The sequence below is a fragment of the Ambystoma mexicanum genome, chromosome 7q, assembly GCF_040938575.1.
Source record: "Ambystoma mexicanum isolate Mex_15411 chromosome 7q, UKY_AmexF1_1, whole genome shotgun sequence".
Classification (NCBI taxonomy): Eukaryota; Metazoa; Chordata; class Amphibia; order Caudata; family Ambystomatidae; genus Ambystoma; species Ambystoma mexicanum.
Window position 1 is genome coordinate 915,932,386 of NC_090941.1, and position 22,048 is coordinate 915,954,433.

The window sequence follows — 22,048 nt, forward strand, 5'->3', positions numbered from 1 at the left end:
AGAAAGTGAATTTATGTTTTATAAATAAAGAGGGGTCCCTGTTGGGATCCTTAAAAAATGCACCTTGGTGTCTGTGTCTCATGAATGGAGAGAAGGTAAGAACTCGTGGCATAGCCCATCTCTTGTTTAACAGCAATTTAATTTGCAGGTTGCAGTGTACACCTTACTTCCCAGCTTGTTTGGTGGGCGGAGGTGGATTTGTTCCTTTGGGGTCTGTTGGGTGGAGGTGGGTTTGTTCCTGTGGGGACTGCCCCGGGTCAGGGGTGAGGGAGTTGAACACACTTGCTCCACATTTTGATCGTAAAAAAGACAGGGGCTGCACCTGCATGTCTGGAGTCTTTGACCCTGACCCACTCTCCACTGGATTATTTTCACACAGTCATACCATTACGCCTATCAAAATAACGTTCACTCTTCTCTTGTATATCCCAACCAATACTGCTTCCATATCCATCTGTGTGCATCCTGAAGTGGGGACCCAGGCCGGTGTCAGCTGGAAACCTGGCTTCCTTCCCTTCATGTGTGAAAGGCTCTATGCCTCTCTGCCTGTAACCGAGAGACATGTAAATGTGTCCAACAGGACTGTCCTCTTGATGAATCGCTTCCATTCCAGGAGGAGCCTAGAGGCAGGACCATACAGAGAACGTAGTGAGTGGAAGAATCCTTAGACCCGCTGACCACTGCCAAGTCCAGCGAGGTGGCGAGCCAGAGGAGTAATGAACGGAGTGAGAAAGCGAATTGCCACCGGAGCCGCACACCAGCGTCCCACTGTCCCAACGCTGAAGTCCTGTTGGCCGCAGGCAGGATGTACCGAAAGAGGAATCCGATCGCGGCGACATCAGAGTTGCCATTTCACAGCAAAAGGAGATGCCGCCTTCCCCGTCGAGCACTGCTGTAGGAGAACAGGTACGCGGCAGCTAGGAAGACACAGGAAGAGGGCTTTGAGGCACCTAGACAGCCCACGAGGGGCTGACCCCGAGTACCCATGAGGGGGTGACTGCAAGAGAGGGCCTGAGAGGTTGTATAGCCCACGAGGGGCTTACTGAGAAAATACCCTGCAAGGAGTTGAAAGCCATGCAATACCTAGATAACCTGAGAGGTTCGATAGGGATCTCTGTGATCACTACGCTGCCTGCAATGCCGACAATGAAAATGTTGACTCCCATTACAGCGCGGCGCAATGATTAGATAAATCACTTTGCCTGCATCCCTTGGTCCCATTGCCTTATCCGCTCCCTCTCCCATGTACCTTTACGGCGACACACTTCTGTGTGCGCTGCCAACTCCCCACTATCCCTGCAGCGTCAGTTCCTCCCACTTACGTGGGTCTGCGCTGACGCTGCAGGGTCCTTTTTTTTTTTTTAAACGTTCTTGCTGGACGCTTACCACAGCGATATGAGGGGGACACCCCTGCAACCCCCAGCTCCCATTACAGTGACCAAGGGGAACAGAGGAACACCCCCGCAACTCCTGCTCCACTTGGGCGCAGTAATGGGAGTCTGATTTTTTTTAAATGCTGACTGCGCAGTAAATGTGCAGTCAGAATTTCTTTTAAGTCGCAGTAATGGTACGTTTCCGTTCAATAGCCCACAAGGGTTTGAGCCACAGAAGACGGACTATGAAATCAAAACAACCTGGAATCAATATTGTTGTCACAAACAAGGAATAGGTTTAGAGAACAAGCTACTCCAATTTAGTATGAACTTTTGCAACTGATGAAAAGGCTTGCTTGGCGGTCCTACACAATCTTACCTAATAAGAGAGGAAGACTGAAAGTACCCAACTTTGAACTGTAACAGCAGGCCAGAGAGAGACAGAACCAAAGAGGCTATTGGGTGGGGGTCAGAAACCGCCACCAGAAGCCTTGTAGAGTGGGAGCAATCTTACTTAGCCAAAGATGATGTTGTTTATGTTGTTTAGTTTATAAGTGGTAGGGATAGAGCATAGGATAGAATAGATTTAGACAGAGGACAGAATATTTGAGAGTCATGCTAACAAGCACTGGTTTGTTATTTTCTTTGACGGTAGGGAAACCCATCATTGTAATTATGGGGATAATTGAGGCCTTCTTTTCTTTAATAAAACCATGTCCTCTTGTCTGTCTCCTATGTTTGACTTACCACAGTAGCCTAGCCAGAGATTTGCCAAAGGGAGCATGTGGCCAAGCAGACTAATTGGAGCGGTACGAGTGTTGGAAGCAGGTAGGCTTAGCTATTTGAGCACAGTCAATTCAGGGGAGATTGGAAGGTGTGTGGTGAAAGTCAGGTGGAGCAATTGTGGATCAAGAGGCCATGTGGAGGGCAGAGAGTGGTGGGCAGTGCTGAGGAGACTGTTGCAGTATCCCCAGAGAGTGCAGTTAAGGCATTGTGTGTAGGAGAGAGTGGTACCTGTTGAGTGCAGAGTGTTGAGGAGTGCGTGAAAGGTGAGATAGAGAAATGGAGAGCGATAAAGAGGGAGAGACGTGTAAGGAGGTTTTGAGAGGGAGGGAGTAAGAGTGAGTGGAAGTGATAGTTTGTGGTAGAAGAGTGTTAACAGTGAGCATGGTGGTAGTGGGAGTAGAAGTGAGTGTGGAGTGCATCGATGGGATGGTAGCTGGGAGAGATTGGTGGAGAGATTGGGTAAGAGCAAGAGGCAACGGAGTAGATCGGTTTGTGAGGGAGAGGAGAGCAGCCCAGGTAGAGAGAGATGGCAAAAGAGAGGGGGCACAGGCGACACCACAGAGGTGCTGATAGTGCAAGTGTGGTGCAAGTGAGGAGAGAGGAAGAGGGGAGCAGATAGGAGGGGCAAGGAAGGGAAGTCAGAGAAGATGGAAAGAGGTACGGATAGAGAGGGAGAGGAGGGAAGGTCCCAGAGGGAGGAGAGATATAGAGGGACAAATAGATGTGGAAAGAGACAGTGTGTGAGGTGGGAGAGACTGGTGGAAATACCCTGATGGAATCAGTCCACTAACTAAAGGGGCAGGATTATTTAGAAATTCCTGGAGGGAGTTGGATGGAGAAGACCACTGCCTTTAAGTTTCTCTTCCAGAATAGAGAAGACAAAGACAGTAGGGGTTGCCTTGGTTTTGGATACAGCGGGACATTGTAGGGGTTAGGAACTCCTGGGCTAGGGTTAGGATCGCACGTGAGGTCAAGAGGGCTGCCTTAGTCTCACTCATCCTAGTTTCCCCAACACATTTATTTCAAAATTCAATCAAGCATGATGGACCTGCCTGTTTCACTGTGGATTATTGAGGACATCTGTGGCATCCACTAGGACTAGCCATATCAGAATTGCTCCCAACGCTTCAAAGTGGCCAATCAAGTCCACAGCTTATTTTCCACACACTGTGGAACATTCACACTTCTGAGGGGTGGGCACATGGTGATGGTTGTGTGGCTTTTTCTGCCCCCTTCTTTTCCTTTACACGCATGGTTTCATATCCCATCCTCATCACCAGTCTTGTTGAGAAATAATTCACTTAAGCATGTTAGGGTCTGGCGGCCTGTTTATTGGTGCAGAATACCCAGGCCCTCCAGACCATCTCACTCTTGCTATCCTACTTGAAACAACCCTGGGGAAGGGAAACCAGACCCTGGATTCAGAGACTATTTGTTGTATTCTCATATTTGATTTTTATACACTTTTTACTCAATCGAAACATAAACACCTACCACACACCTTTAAATGCTCATTTATAGTGTGACGGTCAGACACAAGTACGATTAATATAATCTTGATGAGACACAGACTGATCTTTAGTTTTAGTTTCCTACGTAAGCAAACTCTCTTTAGGATAGGGACAGAAAGGCTTTTAACCATCCCTTTTATTTTAATAAAGATGTCTGATGTTGAAAATGTTACAACTTTGTGTCCGCCTCTCATTGCGGACCCCTCATAGAATGCATTATCTTCTTCATGGCAGTACTTGGAGGGAAGGTGACCCAGGACTGTCACATAAGAGAAACCATTGAAAACTGCGAACGCAATATATGTGAAGACAGTACTTGGCAGGGAAGTAAGCCAAGTCTGAATGTGACATTAAGAGACCAGACAAAACTGTGAAAGCAGTACAAACACAGGCGTGGCTAGCGTCCTTTCTTTCATATCATACTTTCCAGGTGGAACTTGGGTCCTTTCTCTCCGCCATAACTCTCTACTTGTGTTGTCCCCCAGGGATCTAATCTATCCCCCTGGTTCTTCAATGTCTACATGGCCCCTTTAGCCCACAGGATCTCTGCTTTCACCTCCAATTTTCAGTGTTATGCGGATGACACACCGCTCTTGTTCAGGCTACCCTCGGCCTCTTCCTCCTCCTCGCTCATCCCTGACTGTCTGTCCGCAATTCAGTCTGTGTGTGTCGACAACGATCTCTGCCTTAATGCCAGCAAGACAGATATCGTCCTCATTGGGACCTCTGCACCCACATTCCCGCTTGCACTCTAGCCGGCCTCCCTTGGTCCTGTGCCCTCACTCACCAATGAAGGAAAAATTGTGGGCGTCATCTTCGACTCCACTCTCTCCTTCTCTTCTCACATCTCAGACATCTCTAAAAAGTCCCACTACCAGCTGCACCTCCTCAGAGGTATTCTACCTTTTCTCACTTTCCTCCAGAGGCTCACCTTCTCCAGAGCCCTAGTTCTCTCTAGACTGGACTACTGCAACAGTCTCTTTCTCAACATTCCTACTTCTTATCTCCGACCTCTTCAGCTTATCCAGAACCGCAAGACTTATCCTTGGCCTCAAGCCCAGGGACCGCATCTCTGGAGCTGAAATACCTCCACTGGCTCCCAGTGGCTGCAAGTATCAAGTTCAGGTTCCTCTGCATAGTCCACAAGGTCTTCTGGGGCCGGGGCCTGCACTACCTACAACACTCTTCCTAAATACTCTTCTTCTGGAGCCCTCTGCTCGGCCTCCTCCTATTCTCTGCGGGTGAGCCGTTTCTCCAAACAGAGATTTGGGGGTAGAACTTTATCCTCTGCATGTGCCTCCCTCTGGAACAGCCTCCCTGCCTCTCTCCGCCTTGAGCCGGGCCTCCTCAAGTTCAGGAAACTCCTCAAAATCTTCCTCTTCCTCTTTCTCTCTCATTCTCCCCTGCTAACCTCCTTTCTCCTCCTCCTGCTTCCCTCATCCTTTATCCCCCGCAACGCTGCTCGTTTCATTGGCCAGTCGCCTGGTGCACCGCAAGAGCCTCTCAGGTCACAGGCTCCCCCGCCAGTCCCACACTTGCCTCTGGGCCTCTGCACTCTGCCTTGCACTACTGCATTCGGAATATGTTCCATGTGAGGGGCAACCTCTCTGCACTTAACCCATGCCCCTGATGGACTGTGTGCACTTGTTCCCCCTCCTCCTGCCTCGTACCTCCTGTCTGCGCACTTACACGACCTTAAGCGCATTAGGCCTGGCAAGATCCCTTTGCCTCCACTCCCTAGCTTGGTTGCGCATTAAATACTTCTGCATAGGCACATTATTGATGAAGACCCATCCTTTTCCCCCCTCCCCCTGCTTCTCTCCACACGCTTTCTCATGCACTTTTACTATCGGACAAGTTGGTAGGCCTAGTACAGCAGCCTATTGATTGTATGCTCCTTCCTTCTCTCCCCCCTGCCCCTTCTCTCCTTCCCTCCTGTTATGCACTGCACTCGTAGAAATGCCTCAGGCCTAGTATGCTAGTTAATTTTGTTAGATCATTTGGAAACTTCAAGATCTAAGAATGACTACTGTAGTCCCTTGTTCCCTTCCCACCTTGAAGCACTTTGAAGCACTTCACTTGTGTATAAGCGCTGTACAAATAAACAATTACAATTACAGAGCTTAGCAGGTGAGGGAGCCAAGTCTGTGTTGGAAACTAGGAGACCTGAGGAAGGAGGAATTTAGGTCTGCTAACCAGGGTCAGGGGCCCAGCACAGCTTAGAGGAGCATCCAAGCCACTCTTCTTCATCGCAGTACCTGGTAGGAGGGATACAGGTCTGCCAACCAGGGTCAGGGACCCACCAGTTTGGAGACGTATCCAAACTCCTCTCCTTTGCCATAGTGCCTGGTGAAAAGAACCAGGTTTGCTAATCTAAGGGTCGGGCCCGAGAGACCAAGAAGAAGCCAGAGAAGGGCCAATTGGGGAACAGAGATATTTCGCCACCAATTTCTGAACTGTGTTGCAAGCCTGGAGAAGGCTGGGGAAGGGAGACATCCCCAGTAGCTGACGAAATGCGCCAGAAGCCTAAGGAAGGCTGATGAAGGGAGACATTCCCCAACCACTTAAAGGAACTAATACACCCATAACTCTCCTTTTGTGCAGGGGCACAGTGTCATTCCTCTGGGTCAGGAAGAAAGACCTCCTTTGTATATAGTTTAGCTTGGAGTGTGAGGGACAGAGTTAGAAGTCTGACATTGGACATGGAGACTTTTTACTTTTGACATCCTGACTGTGACAGTACTTCTTTTGGTTGAGGCAGGGAAATCCCTCTTAGTAAGATAGGCTTTTCTTTTTCATATTCGTATAATAATGAGGGTGTATGCCAACCACTATGACCCTTCTGTGTTAGAGTCTTACTACTACATCCTTTCAGAAGTTATTGAACTTATTTTTATAGCACCTGGGGACCACTCCTGTGGTGACGATGCTCGGTACAAATTCCTTTAACATTAACATTGATGGCAATTAGCCAGGCTCTTGTAAGAATTAATCAAGCTAGAGACAAAAATTGAAAATTCTCTCATGAATCAATTGTATCAAACTCAGAAATGATTTTCTACGTGGTTCTGGTACAGTACGAACATGACAGGACATGCTGTAAATCTGTGCGTGCCATGTAATTTTTGCAGACTTAGAATGCTGTTTTCTATTGTGCTGGCTGTGAAATAGACAAACAAGGCTGCTTGAAACTGCGGGGGTAAGCTCCCGGCTCTATATTTCATGGTCTAATATCAATACGACTGCTTTTTGATTGGAAGGCCATTAAGTGCTGTGTGGGTTACTGGACTCTAGATGGCAGTATGTGGTCCCCTGGGAGACTTATCAAGAGTAACTATTACCTGGGGACTGAGTTACAGACAGTTGACCCCACCAATGGCTGCGAGGGCTGTGGACAGTATAGGGAAGCGTAGGCTTTCTGTGAGGGGAAGGTGAGAGGAATGACAGTCGTATACATATTTCAGGTGAGTGGTGATATAAACAGAGATCCTGTCAGAGAGGAGTCCCATTTAGGATTTTCTCTGATTCTTCCCTCCCCAAGTGGAGGGAGACGAGTCCAATCACTTATTTACAGATTTCCTGGCCCAGCATCTTCCTTTGCTGATGAGATTTCCACATTACTTCTTGACAAATCTAAAACCAAGTCCCAAATTATTCTCCTAGGAGACCTCAACCTGGGACTTAGGGACCCTAATGACCCTACAGCCATTGACCTCGCTAACACCTTAATAGATTTCGGTTTCACTCATCACATCCAAGAACCTACCCACACTAAGGGGAGGACTCTTGATTGGCTAGTTGGAACTAACTGCAACATTAGCATACTCTCTAACACACCCTGCGTTTGGTCAGACCACCATATTATTACCTTTAATATTGAAGCAGCCACACTCTCTCTTCCAAGGGGCGCCAGCCCTCCCCACCAGAAATAAATGGGATATAGCCAGAGAGAAACTACTCCCTCTGTTACTCCAAACCCTTAACAAAGTTACATGCTCCTGCTCGGATCCGACAATCCTAGCGGACACATACAACCACGCGATGCTCTCAGCCCTAAACTCAATTGCCCCCATCAAACTCAGGAAGCCCAAACCTCATGCACATCTTAACTCCTGGTTTACACCTTAGTTAAGAATGCTCCGCAAAGCTAAACACTGCGCGGAAAATCGCTTGAAAATCGTTTGAAAACCGTCAGATGCTCATAAGAATGGGCTCATCCTAGCTTCCCTCAACTATAAAGATGCCATCTTCCATGCTAAAAAGGAGTCATTCAACAATCGTATCTTGCAAGCAGACTCAAACACTAAAGAACTTTTCAAGATCCTAAAGGAACTTGAATCTCCCGCCACCCCTCCTGACACCTGTATTAAAGACAGTAAATGGTGTGCTAACATCCAGTCAGCTCTACTGAACAAAATCTCCTCCCTTCAATCCAAAATTAAAGACAAGCAAAACTGTCTGGTGTCGGACAATCGTCCCACCACCCCAGTAATGGCTGCCCCTTTGATCCCACCTAATCTCAAACCTTTTGCCTTCTCGCCTCTCGCTATGTCCGAGGTAGAAGACATCATCAATAAAATCAAACCATCTAACTGTCAAGGCGATTCCTGTCCTGCTCCCATTATCAAGGAATCTGCTCACGACTTGGCCCCGTTCATCATGGCCTTTATTAATTCCTCCTTTAAAATAGGCACTGTTCCAGACAATCTTAAGGACGCTTGGGTCAACCCATTGCTTAAAAAAACATCCTTAGACCCTAGCATACCTACTAACTATAGACCTATCACCACTGTCCCTTTCATGCTTAAAATACCAGACCGTGCCGCATACCTGCAGATTCACGACTATTTGGAATTTAACAATCTCCTAGGCCTAAAACAATCTGGCTTCCGTCCTAGGCATGGGACCAAACCGGCCTTGATAGATTCGAAAACACAAATCAAAGTCTTGAAAGACAACAGGAAATTAGCCTTGCTATTACTCCTAGATCTTTCTGCCACCTTCGATCTGGTCAATCACCAAATCCTGTGCCAGCACCTCCGATCTGCTGCCCACTTCCTCAACTCAGCCACAGCTTGGGTCAGTTCCTTTCTTAGTAACAGATCCATGAGGGTATTTTCCCCTTCTGCAGCTGCTGACCCTGCTCCGATTCTTTGTGGGGTCCCACAAGGTTCTTGCGTGTCACCTACACTCTACAGTGTGTTCACTAAACCACTCTTTGATGTGCTTGACTATCTGGGTGTCTCTTAAATTATGCTGACGACACCCAGATACTCATCCCTATCACAGGCGACTACACAGTTGACACTAAGGCTTTGAACGACATGTATTTGGTCATACAGGCCTGGATGGCCCAACACGAACTTTGCCTCAATGATGACAAGACGGAGCTCCTCATCTTGTGCTCCACTCAACGTCTTAATAAACTAGAGCACTCTTACCAGTCTTTCATCATTCAAGGCAATGTTATCAAGGTCTCCAAGGACACTAAAACATTAGGTATCTATCTAGACGCCACCTTGTCCCTATCTCGACAAACCAACGCAGTCAGATCAGCTTCTGCATATACCTGCAAACTTATTGCAGCCTGCAGACCTTTTCTGACTACACCTAATAGCATCACCTTAGCTATAACCCTTATCATGTCTAAAATTGACTATTGCAGCGCCCTCTATTTGGGGACTATTTGAGGACTAGCCAGGCGAACCTGAATACACTGCAAATCACCCAGAACTATGCCATCAGAGCGGCATTAAACATGCCTTGAAACCAACACATCTCTTAATTCAGAACCAATCTATATTGGCTCCCTGTCAAACAGAGAATTTCCCTGAAAACACTTGCCCTTACTTACAAATGTTTAACCAACAATGCCCCCCCTACCTATCTAACCGCCTTTCTCTCCACTCATCCACCCGACTTCAAAGAATGGCCCAGACACACAGCCTATCGATACCTAGATGTAAACTGCAGAAAGCTGGGGGTGCGAGCTTCCCTGTGTTGGAATCTAAGCTTTGGAACTCTCTCCCCACTACCATCAGATCGGAGGCTTTGTTTAATTCTTTCAAACAGTAAACGAAATCCTGGCTCTTTGCTCATATTTGACTTAGTCCGTAAACTTAATAAGCGCCCATAGTTACTTGTCTCCTACTACTCATTGGTCCTTCTAACGTATTGTAATTTATGTCTTGCTTAACTTATGTGCCGCCATGATAACTTGCTGTTGCTCATTTTTGACTCTTTAATACTCTTTTCCTATCTGATACACTATTACATGAACTTGTAACTGTTACAGCGTGTACCATGTTCATGCCTCTTGTACATTTATGTATCTGCCTTTAAGTTTGTGCGCCCTGATGCCTGCGGGCCTGTTGCGCATTATAAATAAATAAAATACAAATACAAATACAAATAATGATAGGAAAACTGGAGAAGGGCTAATCCATGAGTGCAAAAATGGGTGAGGCACCCAGAAAAGGGACAGACATCATGATGCTTTGATGACATATCCATTACCCAGGTTAGTGCTATTTGTTTCACGTTCATCCCCTGGTGACAGCTTCCCTGGTCCTCAGCCGGCTGGACTATTGTAACTCTCTATTTCTTGCTCAGCCCCCATATCTATTTCACCGACTGCAACTACTTCCAAACCTTGCCGTCCGGATCGCACCTCTCACCGGTTCTCCGCTCACTTCACTGGCTACCTGTACTGCAACGGGTACAGTTTAAGTCGCTCTCTAAATTTCACCAGGCCTTTTATGGCCTAGGTGCAGAACATATGCAGGAAAAATTCTGCCCCCACAAACAGTCCTGTGTTCTTCGCTCTAAAAAGGGAGGTAGATACGGTCATGTGAACAGAGAGCAGCGTGGGTCTGGGCTGCCAGCTGTGGGAAATCAGGAGTAGAATTGACTAATAGATCCCTGCTCGTCCTAACAGGTGCCAGGTGTGCGATGGGTTACAAAGTAGTAGTAGCTGCCTTACATCTCTTGCAGGGCGCATTGCCACTTACAGGCCACGTCTGTGCTGGTCGTTTAAGTATCTTTATGCTAAGAGAGTTAACAAGGGCAGTAGTACTGTGGTCGGAGAGCCTCGTACCTCCCCCAACCCCACCCCATGAATTGGACCCATATCCGAACAGTACCTCCATTGCCGCTATTTATATATATTAATTACCTACACCATGTTGTTTTAAACTTTATTGATTTACTATTTTTTTAAAGGACACCAAACACTTTGAATTGCACTCTATATCTGGCGTGCATGTCTGGTGGCAGTTGTTTAAATTAAAACGTCCACCTAGTCTGTAAATTGGCATCCGGCCGAGGTGAGGTGTGTTTAGAACTCAGAACCACACCCCATATCTCCTGTTTGTCATTTGGCACCGCGGCTCGAAGCTCTTATGTCCAGAATGTACCCTGGTGAGGGATATACACAGAAAATGGTGGGGGGGTCACATGTGCAAGAGATTTGCTTCGTATTATTGATATTTAAAGCAATGGGATATCAGGTAAATCGATACTGAAACATTTTAAGGGACATGAAATATAATTAAATGCACATGAAATATTATTGTCATTTCGTGTTGGCAGGGATTAAGCGCCCCTGTGATAGTTTTATGCCTTTCGTCCCAACATTTACTGTAATGCTTTGATTTAAATCAGAAGTTCATTAATACGTATCTATCTTTGTTACGTCATTGTTTATGCACTGGTGAAGTAGTTAACAGCATTGTGAAGTGTATACCAACGGTGGGGTGCACAATTTAATGTAATACCAGGAGACAAAATATTTCAGAGGATGTGTAGAGCATCCTCTGAAATATTTTGTCTCCTGGTATTACATTCAATTGTGCACCCCACCGTTGGTGCTATTGTAAACACATGTATTGCAGAAATGTCCAGAAATATTTGGTTTGGAGCACATGCATCCCCAAAGGCAGTGGTCGAAGTGTACGAAAAGAAGTAGTGGAGCTGTGTTCTCGGCTGGTCTGCCCCACTACCCACAAACCCTATCCCTGCGCCCCCTCCGACACACAATCCAAACACCCAAACAAACACACCTGCTATTTATGGGAATGTGCTGTTCAGTGCACTGAAGTGCAAGCTTCAACTTATTCCTACACTTTTATTTTAAAACTAAACCATTCTCGAGTGGTTTCTTTTTAAAATGAAAGTATAGGAACTGTGAGACTTAAAAATAAAAAGTATGGGTGCACCGCTCCCGCCCACTTCGACCTCTGCCCAAAGGATCCACTGCCTTTAGTAGTAACATCTTTACTGGGTTTCCCTGAAGAGGGCGACGTGGTCGATGAGTAACTATAATCATTCCATGGTTGGCTTGGGCGGGGTGGGGGGGGTCAGTTTCTGTATGTGTGTGTTTGTTTTATTGTGGGTATCTAGAAATCTAAACATATGTTATTTTGAGAGGTTTGTTGACACTGCTGCAGTCACCTCCATAGTGGTCTAACAGCGCTGCACCTTGTCTGGGGGCGGGTGGTATAGTGTGCCCTCACCAGGGGATTTAGAGCTTGGCCTGCAAGAGAAACAGTCATGGGAAAATTAGTAAGATCCGCAAAGAGGGTTAGGGGTGTGATAGTGTGCATGACCGTAGAGCCGGTGCAGAATAATAGCATGTTGCTGATCAGCAAGGGGCAAATGCAAAGAAGCATACACATCTGTGATGGCGGTTTCTTGCAATTCCCTGTAATTACTGACATCCCCAGTGATGGGTTGCATGATAAGCATGCCATCTGCTCAATCATAGGATTGAAGCGTGTTTGGTGGCTGTTAAGGTAAGCTGACACAATCTGGGATTGCCAAAGCAGCTGTCAGGAGTGATGGAGCCCAGAGTGGACTCTGTGCCAGAGGAATGAGGTGGACAGACAGGGGAAGCAATATCAGGGGTGTTGGCCATTCCTCAGAGCTCCATACTTGCATGGCCACATACTGGACCGGTGCAGTAGGAGTTAATAGTGCAATATTCTGTTAATATTTTGTAATTCATTGTCTGAGAATGCAGTCGCTGCACAGCTCAGGGTTTCTTTAGTGGGTTCTTGCGTGGCACATGATTGTGACCACATAAGAGTATGACTCGGTTGTTGCTTGTATAGTGCTCTATGCCACAGTAAGAGTAAGGCCACCTCACAGCACTGAGGAGGGAGTCTTTTCAGTTTGCCTAACCGTCATACAATGTCTGCTTCATTTCCCATAATGCCTTCATTTGATAGGATATGGCATTTATAATGCGCCTATGCACAAGTGTTTCAAGGCGCAACGAGGCGAGGGGGAACAGATGGAAGACAGAGACAACGATCTTACTAGGCCAGGTGACATTGAGATCGCGCAATTGTAGGGGAAGAGGAAAAGTGCGAGGGGGAAGTGGAAGGGGGCAGTACATGGGATCGGCAGTAAAAATAGAATAAATAAAAAGTGCGGCCAGCTGGTGGCAAGTGCGCGGCTAAGTGGAGACATCAGGTGTCAAGTGCTGGTAGGGGACTGTGGGGATACAGAAAACAGTCCCCAAGTGGGGGGTTGCCAGGAAGGCAGTGCAGGAGTGTGACTGGCGAGGGAGAGGACCTGGGCCCGAGATCAGAGGGTAGCCAGGTGACCAGTGTAGTTTCAGTTTCAGCCAGGAGTTCAGCAGGGGAGAGGAAGAGAGAAAGCAGAAGCAAAGAGAAAGGTTTTGGACTACAAAATTAAAATGGCAGTTTGCGGAATTCCTTGACACGTATGAATTAAGTGGCATGTCTGGCAAAATACTCTGCCCCATGGTGGCTGAGTAACAATATAAAACTCTGGCAAAGCTAACGGTCTTAAAGCTTTTACGTTTCTTACCCATTTAAAGAAGCGTTGAGGTGTCTTTGCGCCGCAATATGCACACAATTATTGAAGTATACATTTTCCAAGAAACTTCATAAATGTGATTTCTCTAGTCCGATATACAAAAGTATATAAAACTGATGACATATATTTGATAGTTGTTCATCTTTTATTTGCAGTCTTATAACATCAGAAGCAAAGCTTCATAGTTTGAGAGTCATTTCAATGTGTGTAATAAGTGTGGATTTAAAAATGTGTTCTATTTATAGCAATAATCCTGGGTATTAACTGGATTAAGTTGTAGCCTGTGATTGATTCATAGAATATGCACCAAGTGTCTGTATCAGGCGTGACCTAAAGTAACCAATATAGCCTGGAAACGCTGCTACTATAAAGCTGCAAAAAAGTGGACGGATTTCCGAGGATTGGTTTAAAGAATAGCCCAAATCCAAGGCAAATAGTCCTGCGGGGAACCGGCAACTGTGGCAAGTACTGCGCTGAATCCAGCTTTGCCAAATGCATTTTCTGAATCCAGTGCGTTTATTGCGGGGGATTCTTGGTAATCACTGCAATGTCGAATTTAAAGCAATTGCTAAATTAGTCTTGTCCAAAATAATCTCATCACCACAACATGAAGCCACTAAAATATTAATATTAGTCCTTAAGGCATAATGGGGATAGCCCATTGTCTAATAGTTTGGTGTAGATGTTGTATCCCCATTGGGAAGAGAAATAGGAAAATATGATGTACACACCAAAGCGTGTCCTTAATTTCTGCTGGTTTTGATTGCGGAGTCTGTCCTGCGGAAAATGCATCTGCTTTAAACAAGAGTTACTATCCGTTTCTTTTCTCTATCCAGAAGAATTCTGAAATATTGATTTTGTTCTTATTGTTCAGCCAGTATATCCCTGCCCTCCTTACATCGTGTTATTGCAGCTTTGCTTGATATTCTATTAAATATTATCACCCTGACGGGGCTGCTAGCCAATCAGGAAGCTCAGAATGCAGGCTGTATTCACTGGTACAAACCCGTTTTCCAACCAACCAGTGGCCAGCAGCCCCCCATTCCTTAACTATTTCCCCCCCACCAGCATACACGTAGCTCACACACGGATGCAAAGGACAACTTTAGATTTAACCAAAAACCATACTCCGTAGTTCCTCAAAGCACACTGTACCTCTAAAGTCTCTTTTCTTCATTGATGAGTTCATGGTCATCACCATAGAAAAGGGAATTTCCAAGTACAGCAACTTGGAAAACTGCTATGAGCTACGTGGTTGCCAATGGTGATATTACACTCTGCAGCAGTACCCTTGCTTTGCTCTGCCCAATACCTTGGTATTGAGCAGTTACCGGCATAATCGGCCTGCATCCTTGGGTAATATCACCTCATCTCAATGTCACGGGCTTTCCTTGGACCAAAAAACATAGCAAGGCCATATGTAATAGTTCAAACCTTTATTAAGGGGAATATTCACTGATTTGAGCCAACTTGAAGAAAACAAACCCACATCTTACCTAAAACTCAAATGTGTAATTCTGTGTTTTTTTAAATTGGAACTCAATCATCTCTGAAAAGCCCATGTTGACCTCTCCAATAACGGTGGGGCTCTTGGGCCTTCCCGCTTCTTGTACTTCAAATATCTTTCCCAGTATCTTTACAGTTCAGAGGGGTTCTCTCTTCCCCTCTGGGAATTGTCAGAAGTAGGGTTTCCTGAACCCGCCTACTGTTGACTATTATCTGCAGGCTTTCCAGGGTCATGTACCCCAAGATTGTCCCGATTGTGTTGCATTGCTAGTAGACAGGTCAGCGAGAGTAGCCTGTAGGGAAAGGTACCCGGTTCCCACCTATTCCACATAGGGCCCCTTATGATTCTTTCCCTCTCACCTGTGGTCTTATTGTATCCGCCCTGGCCCTCTTTCATTCCCTCCACCTTCTGGAACTATCTAGGGTCGGTCTGGCCCACTTGAACCTTCCAGTACTGTCTAACTGCAGGGCTGCTCTCCTCGTTCTTGCTCTCACTGTTACCACGTCCTCCTCTTCTGTACCTCTGCACCTTCTGCCACTACCACCTACTTTTCCTGTTAACTGCATTTACCTCCAGATGTTACCATCTCCTCTTTATATCACCTTCAGCTCCAGATGCTGCCACCACCACCTCCTCCTCTTCTTCTATGCCACTTTCACCTCCTGATCTTACCACCACCTCCTCTGATGTACTGCCTTCACCACCCTGGTCTTACCACGACCTCTTCTGCTGTACCTCCTTCACCTCCTGATAATGCCTCCTCCACCTCAATGCTTTCTCCATCGCCTGATGTTACCACCTCCACTAACACCTCCCGTTTCTGCTCTTCCTTCCCACCACCTCCTCCAATCTAAGACTCTTGCTCCAACATACATACCAATTGACTAGTATCTGTGAGTTTTCTAGTGCTCCCCCTGGGCTGGGCTGTTGGTGAGGGGGTGCCACTGTGTCCTGCAAATGGGCAAGGTGCAGATTGGTTGATGCAGCTGGCCTCTCTTTGTGCTTTGGTGGCTGGACTAACCATTTATCAGGCTTGTCCACCATCTTGGCTTTCATTGTGCCCTTCCTGCACCTCTCATATGCTGCCTGTACAGAAGCCAGATATCCGGTTTCCTCAGCGTGTGAATTGTACCATCCTATCCAGATTGTCCAGCCCCTTCAGCTTACCCTCTAGCTACAGCATGTGCTAACACTGTTGTTTTTAACTTTCCAGACTTCTCCGATCTCCATTCTAGATTGGCATCTGTCTTTTTTGAAACTGCAAGATTGGGTCCTAGATTCCAGAATCTAATCACCTGATTTCTAATACCCATGAGAGATGAATCAACAACTGCTTGGGTAAAGCGAGTCACATGATCTCCTCTCTAATAAGCAGACTGGCCTCATGTCTTCCATAGGGATGGAATCGGCCTTCCTCCACCCCAACTATTGTCACTCTCCTGGATCGCTCTGCAGCATTGCATACTGCCCTGCAGATAGTGTCCTCCTTCCTGACAGTCAAATCCAAATCCAACTTTCCCTCAGAAGCTCACGGTCTCCAGAACTCTGGACCTCTCTAGGCTGGAATATTGCAACAGCCTCTTTCTAAATCTTCCTGCCTCTACTCCTAGACCTTTACAACTTATCCAGAACAGGACTGCAAGACTGGTCCTTGGCCTCAAGCCCAGGGATTGTATCTCTCCAGCTCTGAAAGCTCTTCACTGGCTCGCTGTGGCTGCAAGGATCACGTTCAATATCCTATGCATCGTTCACAAGGCTTTCTGGAGCCTGGGATCGCTCTACGTCCAACTTGCTCTACCAAAACATCTTCCTTCTTGAGCTCTCCGCTCATCCACCGCCAACTCTCTGAGGGTCAGACACTTCTCCAAGCAGAGAGTTTGGGGCAGATGTATCTCCTCAGCTGGTGCCTCCCTCTGGAACAGCTTCACTGCCTCTCTCAAACTTGAGCAGAACCAGCTCTGGTTCCAGAAGCAACTCAAGACCTTCCTTTTCGCTTCCGCTTTCTCTCTTCCTCTACCCTGCTGATGCACCTGACTGCTCTGCGCACTGGTCACCTGGTCACCCTCTGAATTCAGGCCCAGGCTCCTGCATGTCCAGTTGCCCTCACGCTTTCTACGGGTTCCCCAACACTTAAGGATATGTATCTGCAATCCTACGGTCCCTTTTCTCTGCACTTATGAGCCACCCGCTGGATGCACTTGTGAGTTAACTGCACTTCCCTCTTCCCCCTCCCCCCTGGCACTTCTCCCTTTCCTCCTCTTCCCCGCACTTGCGCAATCTGAATGACACAAGGCCTAGTAAGATCATTATTTTGTCCTCCCTTTGTTTCCCCCTCCATGTCTTGTTGCGCCTAGAAACACAGGCACGTTATAAATGCCATATCATATCAAGTGCCTCCAGGACCCTTCCTCTCAAAACCCACATTTCTAGTGTGCAGGGGTCACGCTCACTGTGGCTATTTAATGTGATTCTCAAACCTCTGACATATTTGATTATGCTGCACTGTGCCACATTTCATACCTTGCATGTCTATGGTTCCCCAGTGACTTGCATCATATCCCTGATTGTTTACTCCAGATGCAGCATTGAATGATTGACAATTACCTCTTCCTAAAAGCTATGAAGACTGAATCATGTACCTTGGTAATTGCTTGCTTTTCGCCCCTTTGCTTGGCCACTTTTACTTGAATCTCCACCCCTCTCCCCATCAGCAAAGAAACTAGGAGTTGTTTTAATAATCTAATATTTGAACCCCAGATACAGGAACATTTGAAGAAATCCAATGTTCAGCTCCATGTACTAATACGCCTCCTCCCTGTCCTGGACATGACTGAGAATCCAGGTGATGTCTGCTTTGGTCCTCTCATGCCAGAATAATTGTAATAGTATTTTTCGGAAAACCTTATACAACAACTTCAAACTACGCAGAGTGAAGCAGCCAGGTTAATTCTAGGCCCGATCCCTGGCACAATATTCCACCTGCACTTTTCTCCTTGCATTGCCTTCCAGTGAATGTGCACAGCACTTTTACAGTTCTCTGTATTATTCACAAGGTTTACTGGAGAAAGGGCCCAGCCGACCTCAGACCTAAAATAAAAATATGCTCGCCTTCTAGACTCCCACAATCGGCAGGCTCCAGGTTGTTGGCTCACTTAGTAGAAAAAAATTTGTGCAGCAGATCACGTGATGCAACCGGAGCCTCTGGCTGGAACGATCTACGTTGACCCATCGTAGATGTGGAGAACCATATGCCCTTTCGCAAGAGGCTGAAAACCTTCTTTAGGAAAACATTTGGATTAGAATCCTGAATTGAGGTCTTGGCGAGCTCCAGCCTGCCTTGAGACCTGCGCCATTGACTTGTTGAGGAATTTTCTTCATTGCCGTATCTTTGTCGTTTGACTGAATGTGCTTCCCTCTCTCTGCTCTTGCACTTATTTGTTAATATCACTTTATTCTGTTCTCAATGGGTACCTACCTCCCCATGTTCCCGTCCCTTGCACTTAACTCATCTGAATGTTTCCAAAGCTTGCGAAGATCTGATTTCTCTTCTCCCCTTTGCTTTGTGGGGTGCTAAGAAGTCATTTGACTCCGCCGTTGGCCCTCTTTTCGGCATTGCCCCTGCTCTAGTACATTCACATTGTGTGGTGGCTCGGAGTAATTTGCAGACCGTGACCCTGTACTACATGCTCGCCTATTTTCTGTGCTCAATCCGCTACTGGCCTCCTGTATTTCTTACTCCCATCTATGCCCCTCGTCTTTCCCTGCATGCATCACGTAATAACAACGGTGCGTGCATTATAAAACCACACCAAATAAATAAAAATTGGTACATCATTGGTGTACTTTATATATTCAAGGACACTACAATAAATCACATATATTTCTGTCTCACAAGAGAATAGAGAATAATAGTGGGCAGCGAGGCCACAACCTAGTAGTGATCTGGATAAGCTACATGGCTTTTGGTTCCACTCTTTCAACCTGTACAGAATAACTCCGTGAGACATTTGGTTACCGTCACACTGGATGTTGTCGCCAATGAAGTACAATTGAATTCCTACAATTTGGCCAAGGAGTTCAGGGCGAAGACTTCCAGCGGGAAACCCTAACAGGTGAGTATGTGCTTTACGGGGAGCTTTACCCCCATACACTCAAGCTCTGCCTCTTATCCCCGTTGCCATATGCGCCGCTGCATGTGCTATTACAGAAGGAAGAAATGCAAATGTCCATAAAATGTCCTGCTACGCAGAAAACCCTCCAACATGGATACTTAAAAAAATCTCTTTGAGCTGCCTTCCAAGGATTGGCCAACACAAAAGGTTGGGGCATTCGGTGTCAACGTTGATTAAGAAACATCTGGGTAAAATGTGACCAAGCCCTTTAGCATAAAATCCACGTCCCCACCCATTGTGCTCTCTCTGCATCAGTTAATTATGGGTATGACTGAAAGTCTGTGTATAATTACTCTTGTGTGTTTGTTAGTATCTGTCTACTGAAAGTATGCCATTTGTCGACGCCCATTTTCTGTCATCTCTGAATCACACAAAAGGAAATTGCATCAACAATGCAGCATTTGGCCACGACCTGAAATGATCAGTACTGCCAGGTCCTGGTAGGATCCTCTGGAATGGTTAGAATTCTGATAATTGTTTCGGTCTGAGTCACAAAGATTAGCACCTGTGTCTAGAGAATAATACATTTGGAGGACCAATAGAAAAAAAGCATATCGGCGTGCATCGTTCGACCTGATTCCCCACGTCATCCATTTTCAGTCTGTGAGGTGCATATGTTAATTTGAACAAAGAATTCGCGCATTAGAAGGCTAACCATGAATCTCTTGTGTTATTGCAGGCAACAAGATCGACCTGGCACAAAACCGAGAAGTGTCCCAGCAGCGAGCACACGAATTTGCAGAAGCTCACAACATGTTGTACCTGGAGACCTCCGCCAAAGAGTCGGACAATGTGGAAAAACTCTTCTTGGACTTAGCATGCCGTCTCATTAGCGAGGCGCGGCAAAACGCTCTAGTAAACAGCGAGACTTCGCCTCTTCCCGGAGAAGGAACCACCATCAGCTATTTGAACTGCTGTAATTTAAACTAAGGGACAGGAAAAAACGCAAACAAAAATAAAATGTGATTCCCCCAAAGTGGGCCAAGATTTTATGCTCAGATTTTCTCACTAGGAGCAATTCCTGTCTTTTTGGCCTTCTGGCTCACCGTCGAGCCAGTCTCCTGAGCTTAAGCATGGCCGGTTGATTGCTTCTTCTGCAAGTCAGCATAACCGAATAAAAATATGGTTTCACCGTTTTTGCAGTCAGGCGTTGGTTAGAATACAAATGCACAATCCGCTCAGTGAAACGCAGAGTTTGCGGCTCATCGGCGCGCTGGCATGATTGAGAAAAAAAACTGCCCTTAACTTGGCTCCGCGCAAGGAGACTACTTTTCTTTGGCACAACAAAGGTCGAGTGGACAGACATTAGTGTCTAGTGCAGAACAGGTGTCTGTACCGGAAATTGTTGGATGTATTTTCTCTGCAGGCACTTTAAAGAACTTAGGGTTCAGAACAGTCTACAGTTCAGGCAGTAGGCGCTCAGCCTCGCCCCCATTCCCTTTGGTGCTAACCGTACAGCTGAACATTGCGCAGACCAAACTCCGTTATAGTACTTTTCTGTAACTTTATTGTGCATCGTAGGGTGAAGAAAGTAAAATACGCACCATTATTCATCACTTCTCCATTTTTCTATATGTACCCCTTTTGCAAGCTGTTAGTTCTTAGATGAGGTGCCCCAATCTATTATCAGAAAGGTTTATGGTCCTCTTTGAATGGGGTTTGGGGGAGGAAGGGGCCTCAGCATAGTATCGTTAGCTTGAATGTTCTGCAGAGTTTTTGGATAACCAGGTGGGACCAAAATGCTGTGTTTTTCTATCTGTTCCATGCAGTGTTGAAATGACAGCACCGTTGTCGACAGCAGTGCCTATAACATTTGAAGTACGAGTGCTTCGTTGGGGGTCTCTTAACTGTAGATATCCTGGTATCGGATACATTTTTCTTAAGTTATTAATTTGTAAACGTATTGGTCAGGTGAAATGGCAAGCCAGGGATGTTCATTGAAGTATGGAAATATATATATATATATGTCATTCCGTCATGGCCATCAGCCCTACTCTGTCTCTTTATAATGAATGCCCGATGGGCGTTATTTTGCTATCCTCTACCCATTATATGGTGTTCAAGCTAGCAGACATGCCTTCTTTTTGATCTGTTTACTTGGGGGATTTGATATGTCAGATTTGACTGTGTCGCTGTTTTTTGGATAACTTTTTTGACGTGAATCAGAAGTGGATGTGTCGCAGTGTTTGGCCATAATGCACCCTCTTGTGCCACTATCCGATGCCTCACGAATGTACAACTATGAAGAAAAGTGAGAACATTTGTATGTACATCTTTCTTTGGTATAAAAAAAAAATGTCCATGTTTGCTTCATCATGGTGGCATTATTGTTGTTGAAAATATAATTCCATTGTATCTTAGTATTCGAATTGTCGCTGCTCGCCTTGATATGTACTGAACACACTGACATGTTGAAAATGAGCCCGCTGATAGGCTTTCTACCTTCAGAGATGCTAGCACAACTAACTGCCTTAGGAAAATTAGAGATGCATACATGTAGGGAAAGGTACCCAGTTCCCACCTATTCCACATAGGGCCCCTCATGATTCTTTCCCTCTCACCTGTGGTCTTATTGTATCCGCCCTGGCCCCCTTTCATTCCCTCCACCTTCTGGAACTATCTAGGGTCGGTCTGGCCCACTTGAACCTTCCAGTACTGTCTAACTGCAGGGCTGCTCACCTCGTTCTTGCTCTCACTGTTACCACGTCCTCCTCTTCTGTACCTCTGCACCTTCTGCCACTACCACCTACTTTTCCTGTTGACTGCATTTACCTCCAGATGTTACCATCTCCTCTTTATATCACCTTCAGCTCCAGATGCTACCACCACCACCTCCTCCTCTTCTTCTATGCCACT

General features: G+C 46.2%; 1 protein-coding gene across 2 annotated transcripts in view; it reads left to right on the forward strand.

Annotated features, from left to right (window-relative positions):
* The window catches only part of RAB30 (RAB30, member RAS oncogene family), a 352,385-nt gene extending 330,879 nt beyond the window's left edge, over positions 1 to 21,506 (forward strand). For both annotated transcript variants that reach the window (XM_069639874.1, XM_069639875.1), the window contains exon 5: positions 19,872 to 21,506. In XM_069639874.1, coding sequence (XP_069495975.1) covers positions 19,872 to 20,122 — 251 coding nt within the window. In that variant the 3' untranslated portion in view covers positions 20,123 to 21,506. The remainder of the gene's footprint in view (positions 1 to 19,871) is intronic.
* The last annotated feature ends 542 nt before the right edge of the window (positions 21,507 to 22,048 follow it).